Source organism: Mytilus edulis, chromosome 1 (assembly GCF_963676685.1).
Source record: "Mytilus edulis chromosome 1, xbMytEdul2.2, whole genome shotgun sequence".
Taxonomy (NCBI): domain Eukaryota; kingdom Metazoa; phylum Mollusca; class Bivalvia; order Mytilida; family Mytilidae; genus Mytilus; species Mytilus edulis.
In genome coordinates this window covers 114,454,698-114,478,510 of record NC_092344.1, presented here as the reverse complement: position 1 = coordinate 114,478,510, position 23,813 = coordinate 114,454,698, and the positions used below count along the sequence as shown (strand labels likewise).

The 23,813-nt window shown below is 34.4% G+C and overlaps 2 protein-coding genes across 3 annotated transcripts; both read left to right on the top strand.

The window, feature by feature from the left end:
* Window positions 1-8,380: 8,380 nt before the first annotated feature.
* LOC139500936 (serine/threonine-protein kinase mos-like) lies at window positions 8,381-10,491 on the top strand. The gene has a single exon (XM_071289850.1). The coding sequence runs from the start codon at window positions 8,457-8,459 to the stop codon at window positions 9,522-9,524; it is 1,068 nt and encodes a 355-aa protein (XP_071145951.1). The 5' UTR covers window positions 8,381-8,456; the 3' UTR covers window positions 9,525-10,491.
* Window positions 10,162-21,533, top strand: LOC139500945 (NF-kappa-B-activating protein-like). Of its 2 annotated transcripts, none has more exons than XM_071289884.1 (5): window positions 10,162-10,259; window positions 16,408-16,626; window positions 16,947-17,258; window positions 20,019-20,219; window positions 21,242-21,533. In XM_071289884.1, the coding sequence occupies exons 1-5, from the start codon at window positions 10,244-10,246 to the stop codon at window positions 21,304-21,306; spliced, it is 813 nt and encodes a 270-aa protein (XP_071145985.1). In that variant the 5' UTR covers window positions 10,162-10,243; the 3' UTR covers window positions 21,307-21,533. The 2 variants fall into 2 exon arrangements, with proteins under 2 accessions (XP_071145985.1, XP_071145977.1); XM_071289876.1 differs by lacking the exon at window positions 10,162-10,259 and adding an exon at window positions 10,402-10,454.
* Window positions 21,534-23,813: the final 2,280 nt, after the last annotated feature.

Sequence of the window (23,813 nt, the reverse complement as noted above, 5' to 3'; positions counted from 1 at the left end):
ACATGATGAACTATATGTTTTTTTTTTATAGTTTTAGTTGTATTCAAGGAGTCAAGACTAGGAAAAACTCCCATGCATAAAATAAATTCTACTAGACTAGCTAAAGTACTGTACACCGACCCATGTAATACAATTTAATACATTTAGATCTTTTAAAAATTCATCGCTTTTCTTATCCTTTTTTTTAAATGCTTCTGGTAAGTGATATATTAATTTGAAACTAGAACAGACACAAACAGATTAAAAAAATACGATATCATATTGACGTTGCCAAGCGCAAAAAGTGAAAAAGTTTGTGACCTCATTACTGTTCAATGAAAAATAAGTATGAAAAAGTACAGGAAATATGTTGATGAAACTATTAACCAGGGTAATAGTCTTTGAAACTATTGACTGGCAAATAGTCTGTGGAACGAAATAGCACAATTATTTCATTACTTTTTGTATAGAAAAAACATACTGAGGTATGATAATTACCAATATTCCTCTACCGGATATAAGTGTCAACAGGAACTACTATCATCTTCTACTTTGTATCTGCAGTATTTGTCCAGTTTTGCAATAGACATGGGTATCATGTGAAACAAGCAGAACTTAGAAATAGCTTGTTGGAGCCTTGTGATTATCTTGCGATTCCCATGCGATCCGCTTGTGGGAACCTTGTGGTCTTCAGCTTGTGATTGGCATGTGATTATCAGCTTGTGGATGCTTTGTAATCATCAGCTTGTGGATGCCATCTGATCATTGGCTTGTGATCATCAGCTTGTGATCTATAGCTTGTGAGTGCCTTGTAATCATCAGCGTGTGGGTGCCTTGTGATCATTAGTTTGTGATTACCTTGCAATCATTGGCTTGTGAATGCATTGTGATCATCAGCTTGTTGGTGCCTTGTGATCATCAGCTTGTGGTGTCTTGTGATCATCAGCTTGTGGGGTGCCATGTGATCATCAGTTTGTGGTTGCCTTGTGATCATTAGCTTGTGGGATGCCTTGTGGTCATTAGATTGAAGGTGCCTTGTGATCATTAGCTTGTGGGATGTCTTGTGGTCATTAGATTGAAGGTGCCTTGTGGTCATTTGCTTGTTAGTGTCTAGTGACCATTAGCATGTGGTTGCTTTTTTATCATCATCCCCTTGGTGCATTGAGATCGTAAGTATGTGGGTGCTATGTGATCATCAGCTGATGATTGCCGTTTGATCATCCACTTGAAAGAACCTTGTGATTGCCGTGTGATCATCCGCTTTTGGGACACATTGTGGGCATCAGCTTGTGATTACAGGGGGGGGGGGGGCAAGGGGTTTAACTGTTATGCTGTTATGGGGCATTTTAATTCTTTGTTATCTGTTATTCTGAAAATATATTTACTGTTAGCTGTTATTGACTTATTCTTTGTTAGCTGTATAGGACTATTATCTATTTTGTTATCTGTTATTGTGAGAATGTATTTGCTGTTAACTGTTATTGAAAATTGGAATGCTAGCATTTTGACAGCCAATCTTCCGTAGAATTTGAAGATAATTGAAAATTGTGATTTGAATAGATGATAGTGTCATTGGCGCGCTTACCACATCTTCTTACAATGTATATCTATTGGGGTCTTTCTACTGATAATATCGGGTGGCCCTGTATTTGCAGAAGAATTTCAGTAACATACATCACATAAACATATTAAAATCAATTGGACCCAGGACCATTCCAGTATATATTATTATTATACTTTGTATTAAATTCCATCACGGGTGTCATTCGGTTTATCGAGAGAAATGGTCGTGAAAGAATATCTAACGGCGGTCAAGTATTGAGAGACGATCGTGAAAGTTCTGGTAACGGATCGTGAAAGACATTTAATCGAGAAGACATATGAAAGGTCAATACATATTCTAATTTAATAAATTACACAGACAAATTTACGACAAACTAAAACTGTCTGTCAAAATGGTTCAACATTATGATCAGTATGTGAGAATATCCAGTTTTAAAAGTACATAGTTATTACAAAACAACAAAAGGCAGCTTGCTTCTCGACATTTCAATGACATAAAAAATGTAAACAAACATGATTTTTTCACAAATTTGACTAGAAAAACTACTTTAATACGAATAAGGATATTCTATTTGAATTAATCAAATGGTTCTTATAGTTATTTTGTATAAACCTAATCTGAAACTTGGTAAATAAAGAACTATTTACACAAAATTGATTTTTCGGATCGTGAAAGATCACGTACCGCATTTTTCAAGATCGTGAAAAGGATCGTGAAAGATCTGATGCTACGAAGACGTTCAAATTAGTCTTCATTATATCATAATTAATATTTGTTATTGGTATTGAGAAAAGCTATATAGGTCAACATCCTCAATAGGTTTAAGCATTTTAAAGTATTAATATTTTCAGAAAATGAAATGTAAAATAGTTGGAAGATTGTAGGATAAAGCTTTTTATTGTCATTTGAAGTACTCACTTATCACGAGTTATAGGATACCCACATTTTGTATATTAGATCCTATAAACTGCATGTCCAGTGGCTGATCCAGGGGGGGGGGGGGGTCGTAGAGGGCGTACCTTTGCTTGGACTGTTTGTCATGTGATTCGCTATGGTTGAGTTGACCAGTGCGTCCCTCAGTCATTTTGAAATTCAAATCACAGTAACAAATTGCTTAGGCTGAGAATGACAACCATAGTACCTTCAAAGCAAAACAGGATTGAGCCTAAACGTATAGTAGTGACTTCTATTTCATAATTCAGTCAAACAGAAAGTAATACTCTATTACACTGTCATGAAAGAAAAAAAAATCCACAGCAATATTATTTACCTACGAAAACATGTTTTACCCCAAACGCCCCAGTCTATTTTAGAATAACATGATAGCTGAATAATGATCCCCAGTCAGTATCAGCTCTATAGATAGATGTAAAGTCTAAGGTACGAACCATTTGATTTGAGGAGGCAGTCTAAGGTATCTGAGAAAAATAATCTGACTCCGATTTTTGCATTAAATTTTTTAAACTTTTTTGCTATTAGAAACGAAAATTTCCCACAGAATTATTTAGCATTAAATGAACATGATGTATAAAAAACAGGCGTATTTTTTTTTTTTGGTCGGGGGTTTGCATGTCTGACCGGAATGTCTGTTTCGCCGAACTGATATATTGAATACTTTTTTCAAGACAAGACTGCAACCTGACTGCTGAGAGTGGCTTTTATGTCTCCATTTGTCGACGGTCATTCATAAATTCGTCGTCATTTCAGACTCATTCGTAGCCTTTGGTTGATTTTGGAACCCCTCACCTCCCTTGATTTTATTGAGTGAAATATATCAACCAAACATTTAGATAAAAATTGGTTGTTTGACTTTTTTAACTCTCGTATGGTAAATTTCATCGAATAGTTCGGCGTATTTCTTGTTTACAACATCCCACATCAAATATATCAGTACATAGCTTTGGATCCATATTATCATTTTATTATAGACAATCAATAGGGAGAATACAGCATAAAAATGTCCAACCCTTACACTTTACAGCAACTATAGAATATACATGCCCCACGTCAGGAACCGTTTAAAAAGTGCATTTTACACTTATTTTTTTTTTATAGTCCAAAAAAGGTCCAACAAATTTAAAACTTCGCCCCCCCCCCCCTCTATCTAAATTCCTGGATCCGCCCCTGATGTCCGTCATTCAGGATTCACCTGACCCCGAATTTGCCTCATTTCATGGATGAAGATTCAGTCCGTATCGCGGATTCGTTAAGCTTTAGGATAAATGTCTGTTGTTATGATTGTAAGGTGTACATTTGCAGACTTCTGCAAGGTTTATATAACATCGAGCTCATTATCATGCATCATTCGGCAATGTTCGTTTTATGTTGGTTAGCCTTTTGGATATATACCTGTTTGCTATAGCGCCATGGTATTTCGTGTATGGTGTACATGTCTGTCTGAATGTTTCATATATGACCATGATGACGTCAATTGTATTTGATATATTGAATGATAGTAAGATGTCTATGTCTGGCTGTCGGTCAGGGTTCATATACTTTTGACCTTATGTTCCAAATCAATTGGCCAAGCATCACTTTTACATTTGTCATTTTCTAAGGCATTGTAAGGATCGGAACACATATATTTGGTCTACGGGATATTTGTAGAGATCTGTATGTCATGGTTCATCTGTTCTTGCACTCTTTTTATGAACCATTTACAATCCTAATTTTAAAAAAAGAAGATATAGTATGATTGCCAAAGAGACTACTATCCACAAGAGACCAAAATGACACAGACATTAACAACTATAGGTCACCGTACGGCCTTCAACAATGAGCAAAGCCCATACCGCATAGTCAGCTATAAAAGGCCCCGATATGACTATGGAAAACAATTCAAACGAGAATACTAACGGCCTTATTTGTATATAGATAATGTGGCGGGGTTAAACATGTTGGCGGGGTTAAACATGTTAGCGGGATCCCAACCCACCCCCTAATCTGAGACAGTGGTATAACAGTACAACATAAGAATGAACTATAAAAATCAATTGAAAAGGCTTAACTCATCAGATGGACAAAAATACATTAAGCACATTAAGCGCATTTGACACTTCTATTAAAACCCTTGATATTATAGACGTTCAAAAGAATTACTATCATAACTAAAGCAGACGAGATTTACTCAAATTACTCATGAAAGATGCTGTTTTGCTGAAAGTTTTTGTTTGATGGATATCATTTTGGTTTAAACGTTGCATATCCATATTATTGGCTAAATAGTGTCGGTCTGCCTGAATTGCACTTGACCGATTCTCAGAGCTGAATCTTTCAAACTTATTTAGACACGTTTTTAGTTGTTTTGTTTTTTAACTTTCGAGGTAAAGTGTTGAATAGAAAAATATAATAGCTTTAATTTTCTTCCTTATCAAAATAGTTACAGGCTTCAACCAGTTGCAGGTTTATCAAATGGTAAAAAAAAATACTGATTTCTGATTACTAGTAATAAGTCTGGTCACGCATTATCTTTCACGATCAAAATAATGCGTTGCCTGATCTTTCACGATCAAGTTTGATGGATATTCAACAAATTCAAGGTTTTCATATACAAATTAATGCTTTTAAGGGAAGAACATACCTTAATTTTGCTGTACTATCATATACACCAAAGATTAAATTTCAAATATATCACGATAAACTGAAATATGACCATTATAGGTACAAAAAGCGTGTTATTTGTAATTAATTTCATAGACATGCATTGCGCCTTTTGTGTTTTTTCATAAAGTACTGCATATATTCTTTATCTTATTTCACAGATATGTTGAGGAAGTTAAACCATTTTGACAGACATATTTTTTTGTTCGGATTTGTTCCGCGTTTTGAAAATTAAGCGATTTTTTAAAAGATTCTGACCTAAAATTTTCATTAAATGTCTTTCACGATCCGTTACCAGAACTTTCACGATCGTCTCTCAATACTTGACCGTCGTTAGATATTCTTTCACGACCATTTCTCTCGATAAACCGAATGACACCCGTGTCCATTGTCTATGAACATGTAGCATTTCGTACAAATTATTATAATTCACGTATAACTTGTACAATAACTTATAGTATGGATTTTGTTATAAAAAAAGCATTGGTACACCCTATAGATTATTTTTATTCAATGACCACATAATAATCTTTATGATGTACTGTTACACCACTGTCCCTGATTAGGGGAGGATTGGACACCACCTATAGCATGGTAACGTTGACGCAATCACATTCTGTATGTGCCTACTTCCAAGTCAGGAGCCTGGATTCAGTGGTTGTAGTTTGTTACTGTGTTACTAAGTTTCTCGTTCACTATTTTGTGGATAAATAAGGCAGTTAGTTTTTATCCTTTGAATTATTTTACATTACTAAGTGGTATGGGTTTGAATTATGGCTTTTGAAATTATACAACATCTTTTTCTTTTAGCATTTATATTATAAGTGCTACTCCCTCTCTTTTCATTTACATGAAAGAGAACCCTGACCAGCATATTTTTAAAAGTTTTTTAACTGCTTCACATGGCGAAAATTGAAGCTCTGAAACCATTGATGCAAATAAAGATGTGTCTTCAGTTTAATTTTTCGATAAATTTACCCTTTTTAAAAATCCTACAGCTTCTCCCATGCTGTACCCAAATTTTCCATATTCTATAATTTTACACAAGATGCATGATTGGTGTTTCACTTGGTGTCATCCAAATTTTCACTAGGTCCACATTCTATTATACTATCAGAATTGTCACTTGAGGCAATTTCTATTATCAGAAGAACCATAACTGGCATGCGTGTTTCAGTTACATGTCCTGTCTCAACTGATCTGGGTATTTTTGTATTTTATAAGTAAGTTTTATCAGGAGGTCATTAAATAAAAAAAATATATTGTGCATCAATTTTTTTTTTTTATTACTTGTAAAGTATTGCTTTTCAGAAGAAAAAAATCTAAAAATCAAATTGACAATAAAGTGTCACTGGCTGCACTACTATTTTCAAAAATTAAATAAAAAAACCTAAATCTTTAACAATTGATCCCTCAAATTCCCTAGATTAAAAATATCCCTATATCAAAAACAGAAACTAGTCATTTCGTTCAGAAAAATTCAACAATCATACTATAACTTATTGTACAAGTTACAGAAAAAAAATCAACCAAGGCAGAACTGCCTCAATGGCCGAAACGTCTTGTTTACACAAATTACAATTTTCTAGGTCCATACCACAATTTATATACTAAGATCTACGAGTCATCTGCTGGATTGGTCCTGGGCAGATTTATTTTCATATTTCATTTACTGTTATCTGTTATTATCCCTTTCCAATTCCTTGTTATCTGTTTTTCACCAAATCAAATCACTGTTTTGCTGTTATGGGGACCCCCCTTGCCCCCCCCCCCCTCATTACATAGTGATCATTAGATTGTGGATACCTTGTTACTATGAGCTTGTTGTTGCCTTATAATCATCAGCTTGTGGTTACTGTGTGATCATCAGCTTGTGTGTGCATTGTGATCATTATTAGGGTGTCCTTTAAGAGTAGACTAGTCCGACAGATAACCAATCTTCTTTCTTCGTTTTCATGTACTCTACTGATCGCAGCTCACAACACGACTCACTTCTTGGACAAATTATTATGGAAATCCCTGATGAATTGAACGCTAAAGTTAGCAGCCATGAAGTTGTCTGGTAAAGAACCTGATTGGAAGTTTTCGGCAAGTACTGACCAGGTGACCGTACAGTTGACATGGAACAAGGCTAAGGAACCAGAGGCATTCTCCAGTAAATCCAAGCCGGCTCTAAAAAAGAACAAACCAGGAGAAGGGACGCCAAGCGTTACGACCAGTGGGTGCAGGCCAAAAGCTCTGCTGCAACATCAGCTGAGGTCAAACCACCAGGGTAGACCAGAAACAGCAGAAGAAGCCATACCATCACTAGAGGGCAGCAGGGAGATAATACCCACAAAATAACAAGGGGGAAATTAGGGGATCGTTATCAAAACGAATATCGTCATCAGTCCGTTCAACCACAGGAAGGCATGCCATCTCCAATATCGCCAACCAACCAGCGACAGAGACTAGTAAGACTAGACTACTTTGAAAGGAGGGTAACATATCTGAACTAATAATGACTTCAAAGCTCAGCTAACAAACAAACTATCCAAGAATTCTACTGTATTTTGTGTCAGTTGGTCTCTTGTGGAGAGTTGTCTATAGCAATTATACCACATCTACATCTTTTTTTTTCTCAAGTCAATGCCGCGTGCTTAGCGGAGATGCAGCTAATACCAATTTTAAGATCTTTGGATTCACCCGTTAGGGCTTCGAACCCAGGACACTATCCCTCACTCGAGACGAACGCGCTACAACTTACCCACCGGGGCGGTTTGACCATGGAACTTCCGTGGTTTGACTATGTTTCATATTAGTTACAGGAAAAAACTACCAGCGCTGTTTTGTCCTAATTCTTATGTATATGGATGTATCACTTGTTTTGTTTTTGCATTGTTTGAAAGATTTAAACAACAATTTAGTTATGATATTGTTTTAACGAATAACATAAAATCAACAACATCTTTATATCTTTCAAATTGTTCCCGAAAACTTTTCAAACACTCAAGTTTTTTTTATAATTTTTGTTGCCAATTCTCACAATTTAAAGTATTTAGATCATTTGTAACATTTTTTTCCAAAAGAAATATTTACCAGAAAAGCTTTTGTATTTTACGTGATAAAATAATAAGAAAAGATATTCACGGAAACTTTTTTTTTTAATTTCCTTCTATCATTTCAAACTGTATTGTTAGTATAATAGTCACAGCTTTGAATCACAAAACAGTTGATTATGAACCTTGACCTCATATGTGAACAGTTTTCAACCTGAATAGTATAGTGTTATAGTTTATATAATGATTGTCATAGTAAGGTGGATATATCCAAAATGCAGATAAAAAGTAAACAGAATTTGTGTAGTGTTGTTAAAGACAAAAAATATTCTTCAAGTTCACTGAAAGGACTTAACCAATGCCAGCATATTTTACGGAAATACAAACTTTTCCGTAAGAAGTTGGGACAGTTTGCTAAGAGGATTGTAATGCCTGTTTTGGCACATAAAGAAAAGAAGAGAGATGAATTCAAACGTCCCCACGCTATCGTTAGCAGCAGACACAGAAATACATCCCTTAAGAAGGAAGAAGTTGTTCTTGGACGCTTGCTTGGCACAGGTGGATTCGGATCAGTTTACAGAGGTAAATACAAAGATTCAACTGTGGCCGTCAAAGTAATGCACAGAGTAACGAAAAATCCTGCGGCACAGCTGGAAAGCTTCAAGGCTGAGTTAAATACGATAGGATTCGACCATGAAAACATTGTCAAAACTATCACAGCTACATCTTTGGATGTTTTTGATCAAGGTGCTTGGATTGTTATGGAGTATGCTGGACATCGGACATTACAAAGCCTTATAGATGACGATTCCATTTCCCTTGGGCCATGCCGCAGGGTCAAATTTTCCCAGCAGATTGCCGAAGCTCTAAAGTATGCACATGACATGAAAATTGTTCATCTGGATTTAAAACCAGCAAACATTCTCATAACGCCAGATGGTCGATGCAAAGTTGCAGACTTTGGTTGCTCTCAAAAAGTGGAGATTGACACGGGGATTGTCAGTCCAACACAAAGATCCATTTTGACAGGTACTTTTGCTTACAGAGCTCCAGAACTATTAAAAGGTGAAGCTCCGTCTAAAAGGGCAGATATTTATGCATTAGCTGTCATAATGTGGCAGTTGTTGAGTCGACAGACCCCGTTTAGTAACGAAAACCAGCACGTAGTTATTTTTGGCGTGGTAGCATATGGACAGAGACCTAAGCATCCAGAAATTGATGTTGATCCGTTTGAGGAATCGTATAGAGACTTGTATTCACAGTGTTGGCTACCATGTGCCTTAGACCGACCAACAGCTGGGGAAATTGCGGAATTGTTGAACATATGGAGAGGTTACATGTAAAGTGTTGTGAAAAAAGAATATTTTACTTAAAACAAACCAAATAGCAATTTATTGATAAATGATTTGTATGCCAATAGAAACAAGATTTAGTATTTTAATGTCAATTTGTGTAAATATTCATTTGATAATTTTTGCCTGAGAGGTGTCTTTACATACACATCTCAATGTATTTTCTGTTGATTTATTTTTGTCAGCCTGATTTTATGGCTTTGATAGACATTGTACAGTGTATAGCTTATTTTTTACATTAGTTTTTTTTACAATTGTTATCCTGTTTTATGTACAGAATATTATTTACATTTGTTCTCGTTATTTTACATTTGTTATTTTTATTTTGAGAACAGTTGTTTTTACATTTGTTTTCCTTTAAAAAAAAACTACTCGTGAACTATTAAAGTTTGGTATTGAATCCAAGACCCGAGGGTAAATTCATTGTGAAGTGCGATCTCCCGGTCAATCTTTATAATTTTAAATAATATGTGAAACCGAAACTACGTCTTGAATACTGAACGCGCATTTTAGTCAACAACACATGACATGACATGACATGACATTTATTTTGAGATGTAAAAAAAACATTTGCAACCACCGTGACCTTGCATCGAACACATAACTCAAGTATTTTACATTTCATGATTTGTGATTTCCCGCGATTTTATTCGGTGCTTCTCTAGAGTATTTATTGATTAGGTCAAGGATTTGGTATTGCAACTATTTACATGGAGAGAAACACAGGTATGCAACACATTTAATGCATTGTACATGATAAAGAGAGAATATATTGTATAACACGAATTTTAGATAGATAAGGTTTGACCTGTATATTTTATTTTTTAATTGCAAGTGCTTACATTTATTATTTCCCTTTATATTAGCTGGATAAACAAAAATACCGATGAACCATGAATTGTCAACATTGTCGATTGTATGGTAAAAAATGTAACATTAAAGTTCCTCAGACATTTTATTATTTGTATTTTATTAATATTCTTCTTGTGTCAATGTGTGTTAGGCAGCAACCATTTGATTTTCTGGGGGGGGGGGGGGGCTATGGTTTTTTTTTGGAAAAAAAAGTTTGTTTCCAGGTTTTGGTTTGTCGCTAAAAAAATAGATTGTTCTGCGCCGAAGGCGAAAAAAAAAGTTTGCACAGAAAAAAAAACCATAGCCCCCCCCAGAAAATCAAATGGTTGCTGCCTTTTGATGAATGCATGAACCTCTAAACCAATATATACTTTGCATTGATACTAAGGGGGCCCGCTTACTGACCTAAAGGGGGGGGGGGGGGGGGGCACTCCAGTCATAATGGTCAGACAGCATCACTATTAGAATCATAAATATTCTCTCGGATACTATAATCAATAGGGCCACTGAACTTGGTGTATGTAATGATTGTAAGTTGAACATGTCTCTGACTTTGACTTTATTTTAAGCTCCCCTTTTAGAGGAAATGTGAGCCTTTGCCATCACTTGACTTGGCTTCAGTCATCATCCGTTGTTGTCCATCGTTGTCCTTTGGATGTAAAATATATCAAGCAGCTTCTTTGAAACTACAGAAACAATTACAACCAAACTTAAGCTGGATGATTCTTAGGGTATCTAGAATTATATTTGGGTTTTATTTTCTGTTGTGTAAAAAAACATGGCCCCCATGGCTTAAATTAGAACAGAGTGGTAAAGTGCAGTTTTTGGTTTATATATATAATATTTATCTCAAAAACTAGAGCGAAACTCCCATGGAGTAAAAACGTTCCTTTGGTCAAGTTCTATCAGCCCTGAAATTTTCAGATGAATCTATAACAATAATTCATTTGCTAATTACCGATTTGATTCTGTTATTACACACTTTTAAAACAAATTACTTCCTTTTGTCAATTGTAGACTGGATCTATACCGGACAAAATTGGATTTTGTCAATGCACAGCATGATGAATTTAAAGTGATATATCAGCACTTTAACTAATTTTTCATGAAAAATAGTTTCTGACGTCAACAGTGTTTAGCTTTAACAACAAATTAATGTAATCAAAAGATTTGAAAAACTTAAGATTACTCATATTACCCACAAGTGAATTTGCTCTTTCTGCTAGCTCTCAATTGTAAATAAAAATTAATGTCCCTAAGCCTTATAAGGGAGACAACTAAAAAAGGGATCTCTAATTACAGGGTCAATTAAGGGAATTGGCAAATGGACTATTGTTCATCTATACAGATATAAGAGTTACAATGTGGTATGAGTGCCAATGATACAATTAAATCATCCAAGTCACAATTCGTAAAAAGTAAACTATTATTGGTCAAACTACGGTCTTACATAGGGGTAAAATGCTTTTTTTTGATTTTGAAGAAAATATGACAATACATTCAAAGAACATTTAAATATCATTTTTAGCCACACATTATATATACGGTCCAGTATATTGAAAAGCAAAAATAATCATTGATGAAAGATTTAAGCAAAAAATTACAGGTGAGCGATTCAGGCTCTTTAGAGACGCTCGTTATATTCGCTCGTTATAGTTCATTGGCATTGTTGAGTTATTTTGGTATTGTCTTTTTCTTATAAGCTACAGGTTAATTATATATGGTGTACTGAATGATTGTAAGGAGTACGTATACATATCTGTCTGGAAAGATTCATATGACCTTGACCTCTTTTTCATGGTTCATTGGTCAAAGAGTAGTTTTTGTCGAGCCTGTGACTTTTGAAAGCTTGACATAGGGATAGTGATCTGGCGGTGGCTACGGTGGCGGCGCTAGCTAAGTTCATAAAAGCTTTATATTTTAGAAGGTGGAAGACCTAGTTGCTTCATACTTTGTATATAGATGCCTCATGTTAAGAAGTTTCCGTCAGTCACATGTCCAATGTCCTTGACCTCATTTTCATTGTTAAGTGACTACTTGAAAAAAAAAGTTATAAATTTGTTGTAATGTTAAATTCTCTCTTATTAGAAGTAATAGTTTTTGGTATATGCGTACCTTATAAGGTCCTCGTGCCCCTCAGACAGTTTTCACTAGACTTCAACCTCATTTCATGGATCAGTGAACAAGGTTAAGTTTTGGTGGTCAAGTCCATATCTCAGATACTATAAGCAATAGGAGTAATATATTCGGTGTATGGAAGGATTGTAAGGTGTTCATGTCTAACTGGTAGGTGTCGTCTGACCTTGACCTCATTTTCATGGTTCAGTGGTTATAGCAAAGTTTTTGTGTTTTGGTCTTTTTTTTTAATACTTTATGCAGTAGGACTACTATATTTACTAGTGTATGGAATGATTGTAAGGTGGACATGTCTAGCTGACATGTGTCATCTGACCTTGACCTCATTTTCATGGTTCAGTGGTTATTGTTCAGTTTTTGTGTTTTGGTCTGTTCTACTTATACTGTATGCAATAGGTCTACTATATTTGGTGTATGGAATGATTATAAGGTACACATTTAGCCAGCAGGTGTTATCTGACAGTGGCGGATCCAGAACTTTTCCTAAGGGGGGGACCCTCTGACTGACCTAAGGGGGGCCCCACTCCAGTCATGCTTCAATGATTCCCTATATAATCAACCAAATTTTTCCCACAAACGGGGTGGGGGGGGGGGGGGCAAGCCCCCCAGGGCCCCCCTGGATCCGCCTATGTCTGACCTTGACCTCATTTTCATGGTTCAGTGGTCAAAATTAAGTTTTTGAGTTTTGGTCTTTTTTTCTAACACTATATGCAATAGGTCAACTATATTTGTTGTATGGAAATGTTTTATGATTTATATTGCAGTCAGTTGTAAAGGTTTTATTTGACCTTGACCTCATTTTCACAGTTGATTGCTCAGTTTTAAGCTTTTGTGTTTTGGTCTGTATTTCTTAAAGTATAAGCAAAGCAACTTTATTTGTTCTATGGAAGAATTGTAAGCTGTACATGTCTGCCTGGCATTGTTCATCTGACCTTGACCTCATTTTCATGGTTCATTGGTCAATGTTTATTTTTTTGGTTGATGTGAAGTTTATGTGAGATTTGTAATAAAGCTTTATATTTAGGACTGTCAACATGATATCAATTATAAGTAAACAAGGCGAGACATTTCAGTGTGTGCACTCTTGTTGTAATTTTGTCTGTTTATCAGATACTATAAGCAATAGGTCAACTATATCTGGTGTAATGGGAAGATTGTAAGGTGTACAGGTATAAAAAAGAAGATGTGGTATTAGTGCAAATGAAACAACTCTCCATAAGAGACCAAATGACACAGAAATTAACAACGATAGGTCACTCTGTCTGTTTGGCAGAGTTTGTATGATCTTAACATCATTTAATGGTTTATTGGTCGATGTTGGAGTTTTATCTGTTTATAATTTACTATCAGAGTGGGTGGTGCATAATCGCCTTGAACACATTTTTCGCCATTTTGCTATTTTTTTGGTAGAATTTTTGTGCCTTTACCCAATACTTTCCCAAATAGATGGTAACGTCTGTTTGTAATGTTCAAGCTGTTGATACATCTCTTTACCCCATTTTCAAGGTTATTTGCACATATAAAGAAATATGCAGATGTTTTTCAACAATTTTGGCAATTATGTAAGATTTATATGGCAATCACACGGAGTCTTAAAGTAAATAATTGTTAGAAAAAATCGTATAGGGATGGTCTCTCAAGCTAATTCATGTAATTGTAATTATTCATTTTTATTATATACCAGGAAGATGAGGATGGTCATGTCATACATTGCGGCGAAAATGTGTCCCCCATGGCACATGAACAACTTGATTTCCTCTTATGTTTGTGTTCGTTTTTGGAACAATTAACCAAAGTTTTTTCATATAGTTAAATTTCTGAAACCTAAAAAAAAGTTCCAAATTTTCAAATGTAGGTCGGATGTATTAAAGTGGAAATGAACAAATTATGCTGCAAATTTGGGTCCCTCACTCTAGTGATATAATCATTTATTTGGTGAATGGAGTGATGGATAAGGTTTTCATCTAACTGTTGACCTCATTTCATTGGTCATAATTGATAATATAAAGTTGATGTACTCTTAAAGTAAAAGCTTCATATTACAGACTTTTAGTGTTCTGCCTCTTATAATTTAGAAAACTACTACAGATAGACAGACACTTTGAATAGAAAAATGATCAGCAAGACTAGATCTATAAATATATCACCATAGCCGAAATCACCAGTCAATTACTTATTGGAGTTCTTGCTCATTAATGATGTTTGTTACCAATATTTAAGGTTTATAAAAATAAGAAGATGTATGATTGTCAATGAGACAACTCTCCACAAGAGACTAAATGACACAGAAATTTACAGCTAAAGTTCACCATATGGCCTTCAACAATGAGTCAAACTTTCCCATTTCTTTGATGATTGTTCTCATGTCTTTTTGGACAATTCTTGTTTCTAGAGGCAAGTCATTGTCAATGATCCACCTAGTCAGCTATAAAAGGCCCTGAAATATAGATAGATAGGTTAAGTGTCTTTATAGGAGTGATTGCCATTTTTGTCGAGCCTGCAACTTTTGTTGCAGAAAGCTCGACATAGGGATAGTGATCCGGCGGCGGCGGCGGCGGTGTTAGCTCACTTCTTAAAAGCTATATATTTTAAAAGGTGGAAGACCTGGATGCTTCATATTTTGTATATAGATGCCTCATGTTACGAAGTTTCCGTCAGTCACATGTCCATTGTCCTTGACCTCATTTTCATGGTTCAGTGACCACTGGAAAAAAAAGTTCAGATGTTAAATTCTCTCTTACTGTAAGTAATAGGATAACTATATTTAGTATGTGCGTACCTCGCAAGGTCTTCATGCCCGTCAGACAGTTTTCACTTGACCTCAACCTCATTTCATGGATCAGTGAACAAGGTTAAGTTTTGGTGGTCAAGTCCATATCTCAGATACTATAAGCAATAGGTCTAGTATATTTGGTGTATGGAAGGACTGTAAGGTGTACATGTCCAACTGGCAGGTGTCATCTGACCTTGACCTCATTTTCATGGTTCAGTGGTTATAGTTAAGTTTTTGTGTTTTGGTCTGTTTTTCTCATACTTTATGCAATAGGTCTACTATATTTGTTGTATGGAATGATTGTAAGGTGTACATGTCTAGCGGGCAGATGTCATCTGACCTTGACCTCATTTTCATGGTTCAGTGGTTATAGTTAAGTTTTTGTGTTTTGGTCTGTTTTTCTCATACTTTATGCAATAGGTTTACTATATTTATTGTATGGAATGATTGTAAGGTGTACATGTCTAGCGGGCAGATGTCATCTGACCTTGACCTCATTTTCATGGTTCAGTGGTCAAAGTTAAGTTTTTGAGTTTTGGTCTTTTTATCTAATACTATATGTCATAGGTCAACTATATTTTGTGTATGGAAATATTTTATGATCTATATGTCAGTCGTGCAGGTTTTATTTGACCTTGACCTGGTTTTCAAGGTTCATTGCTCAGTGTTAAGTTTTTGTGTTTTGGTCTATTTTCTTAAACTATAAGCAATAGGTCAACTATATTTGTTGTATGGAAGCATTGTTAGCTGTACATGTCTGCCTGGCATATGGTTCAACTGACCTTGACCTTATTTTCATGGTTCATGTTAAGTCTATGTGACAGTCGTAATAAAGCTTTATATTTAGGAGTATCAACATAATATCAATGATTAGTAAAGAAGGCGAGACATTTCTGTGTGTGCACTCTTGTTTCTGTTGGTGAGGTCATTTTGTAAGTATCTAAAATGATCACTCAACTGGAAAAATCTATAGTTGGTCATGATTGATATTATCAGTTCACTCCATTTACAATGATTTAGGAGTTATTGTACGACACAGACACTATTTCTAGATTACAAGATATTTTTACACATTTAAGAAAAAAAAAATAATTTTTTGATATTATATTCTAGTCTTCAAACAAAATGTATGGAATGTTATGTATGGGAAGAATGGATCTTCAGAACATTCTGACAGTGAAGGTGAAGGTGAGATAACTCCACCCATCCAGGCTGAAAAAGCAGTACGTGAAGTAAAAACCTACAGTGTGCTTCCTCCTCCTGCAGACTATACCCCAACTGAACCACTGGAAGATAACAAAGGAGAGGATGAACCATCAGATTCCTCATCAAGTTTGTAAAAATACGTAAAAAATCTACATTGTTCATTTGTGATATGTTAATTCATTTATTGACATTATTTGTTTCAGTGAGAAAAAACTGATTGTATATATTCCATTTTCTTCTCAGAAAAAAATTCAGAATTATATAAACTGACTATTTGCAAAGAATATTCTTTAAACTTTCATTTTAAAACTTATTTTTCTTCATATTAACCCTAATAGATATTAAAAGGAATAGCAATATAATAGTATTTCTACATGATTTTACATGGATATCATTGTCATGATTCTGTATTTTTAGTTTTGATTTAAGTATCGTACATTTAACAGGCTCTGAAAGTGACAAACCAGCAAGAAAAAGAAAAAGGAAAAACAGAAGACACACAGAAAAATGTAAAGAGGAAAAAAGCCACCAACATGACACAAGCGACAAAAAATTGACAAAGAATCAAAAGCGGAAATTAAAAAAGAAAAGAAGGAAAGAGAAGCAAAAAAATAAAGATAAAAGTGTAACATTTTCTTTCCTTCCCTCGGAAGATAATCAGATTTCTGCTGAAACAACAAGTAATATTGAAATACAGGATAGAGTTGCTGACTTATCAAACTTCTTTGATGCTGTGTGGGATGTGTATAAACTTCAAGGTAAAAAAAACACTAAAAGACAGCTTAGTTATGTGTGTGGGAGGAGGGGTTGGTAGAGGGCATAGAGGGCATAGGTTCATTTTGATTGGAAAAAATGTTATTTTTTTGCATCAAAATCATAAATAAAAATAAAATATGTTTTCAAGAATTAGACCCCTTTTAAAAAAAATACATGATCTGACTCTGATAGCAAGAAGCAAACAAAGGAAGAACACCAATAGAAGTCCTGTTCCTCTGATATACGGATTTATTAGTCCCCCACCGACAAAGTTAAAGGGAACTATAGGTTTGCACTCTGTCTGTCTGTCTGTTAGTTTGATTGTCTGTCCGTTAAAATCAGTTTTCTACACCCCTTTTCTGCATGCTTGAAGATATTGATTTGATATTTGATATATTGTTTTATCATGACAAGTTACAGATCAAGTTTGAATTTTGTTACTGATTGATGATTTAGTGCAGAGTTATGGACCTTTGCAATAGAAAATTCACTTAAATAATCAGTTTTCAACATTTTTTTGTCAAGCTTTAAGATATTGACCTGAATTTTATACAACCACAAAAAATGTATTTGGATCGTATAATGGTATCATGTCGTAGTTGTCTGTTTTGTCGTCTTTGTCCAAAGGCACATTGGTTTTTGGATAATAAATTTAGTTTAAGTGAATGGATCCCTATGAAAGAGAAGGTTCAATACCACTAAAGGAAGGTTAAGATTGATTTTGGGGATGATGGTCCCAATTCTTAAGAAATTAGGGGCCCAAAACAAGCATTTTTCTAGTTTCAGGACAATTACTTGTGAATAGGTATTTTGATTGCTCTGAAATTGTACCAAAATGTTAAATACCACAAGCAGATGGTTGAGATTCATTTTAGGAGTTATGGGGCCAACAGTTTAGGAATTAGGGGCCAAAAACAAGCATTTTTCTAGTTTCCAGACAATGACTTGTGTGTAAGTGTATGGATCTCTCGGACATTGTGCCAAAGGTTCCATATAACAAAGGGAAAGCTGGGATTGAGTTTTGGTTTAATTGCCCAAACATGTAGGAATTAGGGGACAAAAAAGGGCCCAAAACAAGCATTTTTGTAGTTTCCAGACAGTAACTTGTGTTAAAGTGTATGGATCTCTCTGAAATTGTACAACATGGTTCCATACTACAAAGGAAAGGATTGGATTGAGTTTTGAGGATATTGCTTCAAGGGGGGTTTCAAAAATTTGAGAAGGGGGGGGGGTCCAATTTTTTTTTTAAGGAATTCACATCTTTTTCAAAAATTTTTAAATTTCAAAATTTTTGAAAAGTTTCAAGAAGATATCTTCAATTGCACAGTATTACACAATAGGTTTGTAAGATCTTTGACCACACTTATTTTGTGTCAGTAACTTATATTATTGCATAGCAATATAATTTTTCCCACAGAAAGTAACAAAAAGTTAGCGTGCAATAAATTCTAATATTGCACTAGTGCAATAAATCTTCAAAATTCATGACGTTACCAACGACAAAATCTTAGATTAAACCATTTTTTACTTTCAAATATTATATTGCTATACAATAAAAGGGTTATTGCATGAATATTGGGGAATATTGTCCCTCGTAGAACATATAAGCACTCACAAGCTCGTGCAATATAAAATTCTCCTCGGGACAATATTCCCCAATATTCATGCAATAACCCTATATTGTTAAATGATATGAGCAAATAAGCCTTAATACAGATAAATCAGCATGTGCAATACAGAAAACCTTTCCACTGTCAATATAAATCAAGATTTAATATTGCTCTTTGAACAGGGCCAATACTGAAAAAACAGGGCCAATGCGAAAAAAAGCAGGAAAAAAGCTGTATTGGCCCATGGCTTAATAAGGGACGTTCACTTCCAGTTTTCAATTTTCTTACGCATTACTTAACTTTGGAAGTATCGTTATGATTTAAAAATATTTGTTTTATATTTTTTAAATCAATTCATAAAATAAACAGGTTAAATGATTTGTAACGTCTTAAAGTTTTGAAACTTAAAAAAAGGGCCAATATGGAAAAAAGCCGTATTGGCCCATGGGCATTATATTTGATAAAAGTGTTATGAACTGGCTGTTTCTGTATTGGCCCTGTTTTAGATTCTCGATCAGCTCTATTGGCCCTCGACTCTTTGAGTCTCAGGTCCAATACAGCTAACCTGGAATCTATATTATATAATAGGGCCAATACAGAAACAGCCAGTTAATAACACTATATTTATATGTCAAATATTTGATCACAATCCAAATTCATACAGTATCAAGCTTGAATAGTGTGTCCAAATTTGCCCCAACTGTTCAGGGTTCAACTCTGTGGTTGTATCAGGCTGCTATCAGTGAAGCATTTTATTGTTATATAGTTTCAAATTTACACCATGACAAGTTATAGATCAAGTTAAAATTTTGTTCCATACTATGAATTTTTAACCCATAAGGGTATATGTATTGCCATTCAATACCCACAGAATGCTTGTTTTTCCCGTTTTTGTTTCATGGTTATATCATCCGCTCATCTTATAATCCCTAAAAGAGGCAATTCACCATATTAACCAAATGAATGACTAAGTAAATGAAGCAGGGCACTGAAATGATATTGCCACAGATTTTATAATCTCTTCCAAATAACACTCAAATCAAGGATCTGCATAACTCTTAAATTTAATGTTCAAATGAGAATTAGTAGTCTGTTTTTTGTTTGTTTTTTGTAAAAGATGAATTTGGTTAAATATTTTTTTCTTTTTTTCAGAGAGGGAAAAATCAGATGAGCAGCAAGATGTTTTTGATGAATTACATAAATCACTGAGCTTGTTAGATGATCACAATAAGGAGATGGAAAGTCAATTAAATATCATACACAATATCAAAAGATTAATTTTACTTGGTGATATGAAGTCTGCAGGAGATTTAATGTCTAGCATGAAATCTGATGGCTGTTTTATGTCTGAAGGTAAGATCAGAAGTCAAATCATTTATTTAGTAGCCCACAAATAAAAAAAAAAAGGATTGAAAAACAGTTGTAATTTTAAGTTAAAATTTCATAATTTTTTTCATTTAAATATAGTGGGTTAAATCAGTTGCATTCCTCCTCAAAATTAGCCTTCATGAAATAATCTAGGCCGATTGTTTTCTGCTATATTACATCCAAGATGGCAGAAAAGTACCATATTTATTTTAGTCAAAAGTTACATTATTTTTGTTTTCTTAACTGGTTTAACATTTAATGTTAGTCAATTAAAATCTGTAACAAAGAACTGAGTGTAAATTAATTATATTTTTGTACCGTCATAATCTCAGCACATCTAATATAAAACTATGTGTTCTATACCTTTTATTCTTTATTTTCTCTTTGAAAGATGTCATGAAGGGAGTATAGCAGTAAACCACAAAACACAAAAATAAGTTACACTACTCTACATTTATATCATGTCTGACTTGGTTGCCACATGTTGAGCAGGATCTGCTTTCCCTTCCGGAGCACCTGAGATCACCCCTAGTTTTTGGTGGGGTTCGTGTTGTTTATTCTTTAGTTTTCTATGTTGTGTCATGTGTACTATTGTTTGTCTGTTTGTCTTTTTCATTTTTAGCCATGTCATTGTCAGTTTATTTTCGATTTATGAGTTTGACTGTTTCTCTGGTATATTTAGTCCCTCTTTTATTTATTTTTTTTTGTCTATTATCAAATCTGTATTAGAAACATTTGTCGTTTCACCATTGAAGTTAAATTACCGTTTGAAAAGAATAAAAGATCTAGTTATGGTATTTGTTAATGATAGACTATATAACACCCACAAGGAAAAGGAATCTTCTGGTCAACATATCGGTCTTTACTCTTCAACAATAGACAGATGAAATTATAATATATTTTGATTAAAAAAAATTATTATCACTTACTGGTAAGCTTTATCAACCCTGATTGAGGAACACCCAGTAAGCAAATTGTGTAATCATATGTTGCATATATATTTACAGGTGTGAATCATTTGATCATCAGACTTTTTGAATACTGGATGAAGGATATTAGTGATAAAGGGTGAGATGAACAAATTAATGACGGAATCAGTGATTAAAGAGAAGCTCAAAGTACACGACTACAGTGTCTTAGATGTCAGAGTTGGAAGGTAACACATGAACAGTCGCACTGGATTTATAGCATGGATTCAGACATGTTATATTTTGCAAAGGCATATGGTCAAATAATTTATTATAAAAACTGATGAAATGTCATTTACAAAAGTGATATTTATTAAATGTATGAAAACTACTATATGCTTTCATTGCCATGCAATATGCTCATGTTTAATTAAAATGTATGATACTGATTACAGTTTACATGGAACAATTTTCTGACATAACTTTTATCAGGTACTCTCAAGGTCTAAAGTTGGGAAACTGAATGACCTTGGGGTAATTTTACCTGAGCGGACCTGTCTTCAGTTGTGGTTGATTGTTATATGATAAATATACACTGAAATTGTTCCTAAAGGATGGACAACCATTTCAAATTTCTAAAATTAAAAAAAAATTAAAATAAATCTGGTTGTATGTGTTTGTCTGTTGTTTTCCTTCATTGCAAGTTCTTATTTGCTCGACCTAACATCTTGTCAATAGTTATAGTTTCCCTGCTATGAGCACAATATGCTTTGTGTCCTTGCTGTCATTGAGCTATTGTCAATTTTATAAAAGTGAGAAGGGAAACAGGGAATTATCAAAGAGACAACAACCCCACTAAAGAGCAGTAAATAATCCAAGTCCACCAATGGGTCTTCAACACAGCTAGAATATCCTGCACCCAGAGGCAGATTTCCGCTGGCCCCTAAACAAAGATGTGTATTAGTTCAGCGAAAATGAACGTCACTCTAAACACCAAGACATACAAATGAACCCAAATTATAAAAAAAAACCACAAGACTAACATAGGCCAGATGTAAAAAATTCTGCTGGTTAAACATGTTTTATACAAAGATTAGATATCAACCCTCTTCTATATCTACAGCCAATACAGATTAAACAAATGCACAGCAATACCCACAAGGAAAATGACAGTGATCATAAAAGAGGGACGAAAGATACCAGAGGGACAGTCAAACTCATAGATTGAAATAAACTGACAACGCCATGTCTAAAAATGAAAAAGACAAACAGACAAATAATAGTATACATGCCACAACATAGAATACTAAAGACTAAGCAACACGAACCCCACCAAAAACTGGGGGTGATCTCAAGTGCTCCGGAATGGTAAGTAGATCCTGCTCCACATATGGCACCCGTGGTGTTGCACATGTTATCAAAAACCCGGTAAATAGTCTAATTCGGTAGGTCACATCCATGAAAAGGGAAGGGGATTGTTGTAACGACGTAAGGAATATAAATAAGAAAGGACCACCAGCAGTTAATAAAGGCAACAGTAATATACCGCTGTTCAAAAGTTATAAATCAATCGAGAGAAACACATCAACTATAAGAGGAAAACAAAGGAACAACAGAAACGTTAAGTTCAACAAAAACAAACGTCAAGGACTTGCTAGGATTTAAACATGATAACTTACATTCCAATTACAGACCTAAATTGATTGAAAGATTATTTCTTCAACATAGGAAACTCAAGCACAATTTCTCCTGATAGAGCTTAGTATTATACCATCATAAAATATACGAGAAGAACATAACAAGTTTCATGCCAACATATGTATGACAATTCTTAATTTCAGAAAAGCAAAATAACTTTATCATGGTCACAAAATATTAAGACATAAAAACAAAGATACGGCAGTTTTAACAATGAAACTGACTTGAAACTGCATTTTGAATTCCTATGCATTTATGATGACAATGTTGTGTTGAATATGGTTCTTTTGTCCTTCCGAAAAATGATGGAGATTACCAAATTATGAGAGTCTATTGTAAATTTGGAAATCTTTGCAATGATAATATTAATGTGAGAAATGCATATAGATACTTGCCAACTGTCACTATTAGCGGGGGATTTCCCCCATGGAGGCTCCCAAATGGAAATTTTAAAACAGCAATATTGTCCACAATTTTATACAAAACAATTAATTTTACAATGGCTAAAGGCTTGTAAAAGTATAAAGAAGCAAAAAAACAACATTAAAATATATTTGAAGGCCCCCTTGAAGGTTTTGTGGGACTGTGGCAGCCATTTTGCACGTAAAACCCCCATGGGCATTTTGAAAAGTTGGCAGGTATGAGATAGGTTTTACAAAAAATAAAAACGGACTATTAATTATATGCAGCATTTTATAATTTTGTGATAATTAATCTTTTATTTTTTGTCTGATGTTCATCATTGGAGTAATAAATGCATGTACACATTTCTGAATTTGCAGTATTATGTGGTTAAAGATCATGTCTCCGCTGAATAAAAACCCAGCCAATAAGATGGAAATGACAATAATAAACACACCTGTTATTTATTCAAGGTTATGGTTTACTTTCTGTAATTATTTGTAATATTTCACAGCTGTATACTACTGTTGCTTTTATTTATTCACCCCTTATTTTATTGATTTTGTATTTC